Source organism: Sapajus apella, unplaced genomic scaffold (genome assembly GCF_009761245.1).
Source record: "Sapajus apella isolate SASKATOON/1434 unplaced genomic scaffold, GSC_monkey_1.0 scaffold78, whole genome shotgun sequence".
In the NCBI taxonomy this organism is placed as follows: domain Eukaryota; kingdom Metazoa; phylum Chordata; class Mammalia; order Primates; family Cebidae; genus Sapajus; species Sapajus apella.
In genome coordinates this window covers 5938107-5941715 of record NW_022437018.1, presented here as the reverse complement: position 1 = coordinate 5941715, position 3609 = coordinate 5938107, and the positions used below count along the sequence as shown (strand labels likewise).

The window sequence follows — 3609 nt, the reverse complement described above, 5'->3', positions numbered from 1 at the left end:
AGAAGGTAAAAGATCTGTACACTAAGCAGTCTAAAACATCAATAAAAGAAAGTCAAAAAGATACAAACAAACGGAAAGATATCTAGTATTCATATATTTGAAGAATTATGTTTTTTAAATATCCACGCTACCCAAAACAATTTACTAACTCAATTCAATCCCTATTAAAATTCCAAGAGCATTTTTTATAGGAAAAGCTTTTTTAAACTCAAAAATCTGTATGGAACCACAAAAGATCCCAAATAGCCAAAGTAATCCTGAGTAAAAAGAAAAAGGTAGAGGTATCACGTATCTTGATTTTAAGCTTCATTACTAAGCTATAGTAATCAAAACAGTATGGTACTGTCATAAAAACAGACATTAATTGGGATGCAAGGATCGTTCAATGTATGCAGATCAATAAACATGATACACCATACTAACAGATTCAGAATGAAGGATAAAAAAATCACAATTATTTCAAAAAAGGCAGAAAAAGCACTTGACAAAATTCAACATCCTTTCCTGATAAAATCTCTCAATTAAATGTAGAAAAAAATTAACAGAAGTGGTTGGCAAGATGGCCAAATAGGAACCGCTCCAGTCTGCAGCTCCCAGAGAGATCAAAGTGGAAAGCAGGTGATTTCTGCATTTCCAACTGAGGTACCCAGCTCATCTCACTGGGACTGGTTAGAGAGTGGGTGCAGCCCACAAGGGCAAGCAGAAGCAGGGTGGGGTGTTGCCTCACTCAAGAAGTGCAAGGGGTCGGGGAACTCCCTCCCCTAGGCAACAGAAGTCATAAGGAACTCTGCCATGAGAAGAGTGGTGCATTCCAGCCCAGATACTACACTTTTCCCATGGTCTTCACAACCTGCAGACCAGGAGATTCCCTCCGTTGCCTATACCACAAGGGCTCTGGGTTTCAAGCACAAAACTGGATGGCCATTTGGGCATACATCAAGCTAGCTGCAGGAGTTTTTTTTCAACCCCAGTGGTGCCTGGAATGCCAGTGAGACAGAACCATTCACTCCCCTGGGAAGAGGGCTGAAGCCAAGGAGCCAAGGGGTCTAGCTCAGCAGATCCCACCCCCGCATAGCCCAGCAAGCTAAGATCTACTGGCTTGAAATACTTGCTGCCAGCACAACAGTCTGAAGTCAACCTGGGATGCTGGAGCTTGGTAGGGGGAGGGGTGTCCACCATTACTGAGGCTAGAGTAGGGGCCATGGAGGACAAATCTGCTGAGCACAAAAGTACTCAATATTCCTGCTATTGTTGCAAACTGAGTATGAAGGAAGGCAACCCCGCCATCTATGCTGAAAGGGCCAGCTACGATAAACTGTGGCACCCAGCCTGTTTTGTCTGCAGCATCTGCCAGGAACTCCTGGTTGACATGATTTATTTCTGGAAGAATGAGAAGCTATACTGTGGCAGACATTACTGTGACAGCGAGAAACCCCAATGTGCTGGCTGTGACGAGCTGATATTCAGCAATGAGTATACCCAGGCAGAAAACCAGAATTGGCACCTGAAACACTTCTGCTGCTTTGACTGTGACAGCATCCTAGCTGGGGAAATATACATGATGGTCAATGACAAGCCCATGTGCAAGCCCTGCTATGTGAAGAATCACGCTGTGGTGAGAGGTGTTCTAAGGATATGGTTGCCTCAGCCTGCTTTAGGACTTGAGTTTATGCTTTTCTTAAATCCTCTTACAAATGGGAAACAGAAAGCACTCCTCCTAAGTAGAAATCAAATGATTCCTACCACAGGGTGTTAAAATCAAGGCAATTCAAAACCAGTACATACACTATGAGCCACCTCAAGATTTTTACCTGTGGAATTTACAGTACCAATTATAGGTACTGCTTAATAATAAAATCCTCACTTAAAAAAAAAATTTAAACAGTTACTTTGTTTACAAACTTTAAACTTTGTTTACTGTTTTCCCCTCACAGTGTAAACAAAGCCACCAGGAAGTTCAGACTACATGGAGCCCACCACACCTGGGCAAAGTCGCTGTAGCCAGACTGCCTCTCTAGATTCCTCCTCTCTAAGCAAGGCATCTCTGAAAGAAAGGCATCAGCCCCAGTCAGGGGCTTATAAATAAAACTTCCATCTTTCTGGGACAGAGCACCTGGGAGAAGGGGTGGCTATGGGTGAAGCTTCAACAGACTTAAAATTTCCTGACTGGCTGGCTCTGAAGAGAGCAGCAGATCTCACAGCACAGTGCCTGAGCTCTGGTAAGGGACAGACTGCTTCCTCAAGTGGATCTCTGACCCCTGTGCCTCCTGACCCCTCCCAGCAGGGGTCAACAGACAACTCATACAGAAGAGCTCTGCCTGGCATCTGACGCATGCCTCTCTGGGATGAAGCTTCCAGAGAAAGGAATGGGCAGCAATCTTTGCTGTTTTACAGCCTCTGCTGGTGATATCCAAGCAAACAGGGTCTGGAGTGGACTTTCAGCAAACTCCAGAAGACCTGCAGCAGAGGGGCCTGACTGTTAGAAGGCAAACTAACAAACAGAAAGGAATAGCATAAACATCAACAAAAAGGATGTACACACAAAAGCCCCATCCAAAGGTCACTGATATCAAATACCAAAGGTAGATAAATCCATGAAGATGAGGAAAAACCAGGGCAAACAGACTGAAAATTTCAAAAACCAGAATGCCTCTTCTACTTCAAAGGATCACAACTCCTCACTAGCAAGGGAACAAAACTGGACAGAGAATGAGGTTGACAAATTGACAGAAGCAGGCTTCAGAAGGTGGGTAATATCAAACTCCTCTGAGCTAAAGGGGCATGTTCTAACCCAATGCAAGGAAGCTAAGAACCTTGAAAAAAGGTTATGGAAATTGCTAACTAGAATAACCAGTTTAGAGAAGAACACAAATGACCTGATGGAGCTGAAAAATGCAGCACGAGAACTTCATAAAGCATACACAAGTATCAATAGCCAAATCGATCAAGTGGAAGAAAGGATATCAGAGATCGAAGATCAACATAATGAAATAAAGCATGAAGACAAGATTGGAGAAAAAAGAATAAAAAGGAATGAACAAAGCCTCCAAGAAATATGGAACTATGTGAAAAGACCAAACCTATGTTTGATTGGTGTACCTGAAAGTGACAGGTGGAATGGAACCAAGTTGGAAAACACTCTTCAGGCTATTATCCAGGAGAATTTCCCCAGCCTAGCAACACAGGCCAACACTCAAATTCAGGAAATACAGAACATCACAAAGATACTGTTTGAGAAGAGCAAACCCAGGAAACATAATTGTCAAATTCACCAAGGTTGAAATGAAGGAAAAAATATTAAGCGCAGCCAGAGAGAAAGGTTGGGTTACCCACAATGGGAAGCCCATCAGACTCACAGCAGATCTATCTGCAGAAAACCTGCAAGCCAGAAGAGAGCAGGGGCCAATATTCAACATTCTTAAAGGAAAGAATTTTCAACCTAGAATTTAATATGCAGCAAAACTAAACCTCATAAGCAAAGGAGAAATAAAATCCTTTATAGACAAGCAAATGCTGAGAGATTTTGTCACCACCAGGCCTGCCTTACAAGAGCTCCTGAAGGAAGCACTAAATATGCAAAGGGAAAACCAGTACTTGCCACTGCAAAAA

General features: G+C 42.9%; 1 protein-coding gene across 1 annotated transcript; it reads left to right on the top strand.

Moving 5' to 3' along the window:
* The first annotated feature begins 1183 nt into the window (after positions 1 to 1183).
* LOC116532995 (testin-like) lies at positions 1184 to 1869 on the top strand. The gene has a single exon (XM_032252591.1). The coding sequence runs from the start codon at positions 1202 to 1204 to the stop codon at positions 1754 to 1756; it is 555 nt and encodes a 184-aa protein (XP_032108482.1). The 5' UTR covers positions 1184 to 1201; the 3' UTR covers positions 1757 to 1869.
* Positions 1870 to 3609: the final 1740 nt, after the last annotated feature.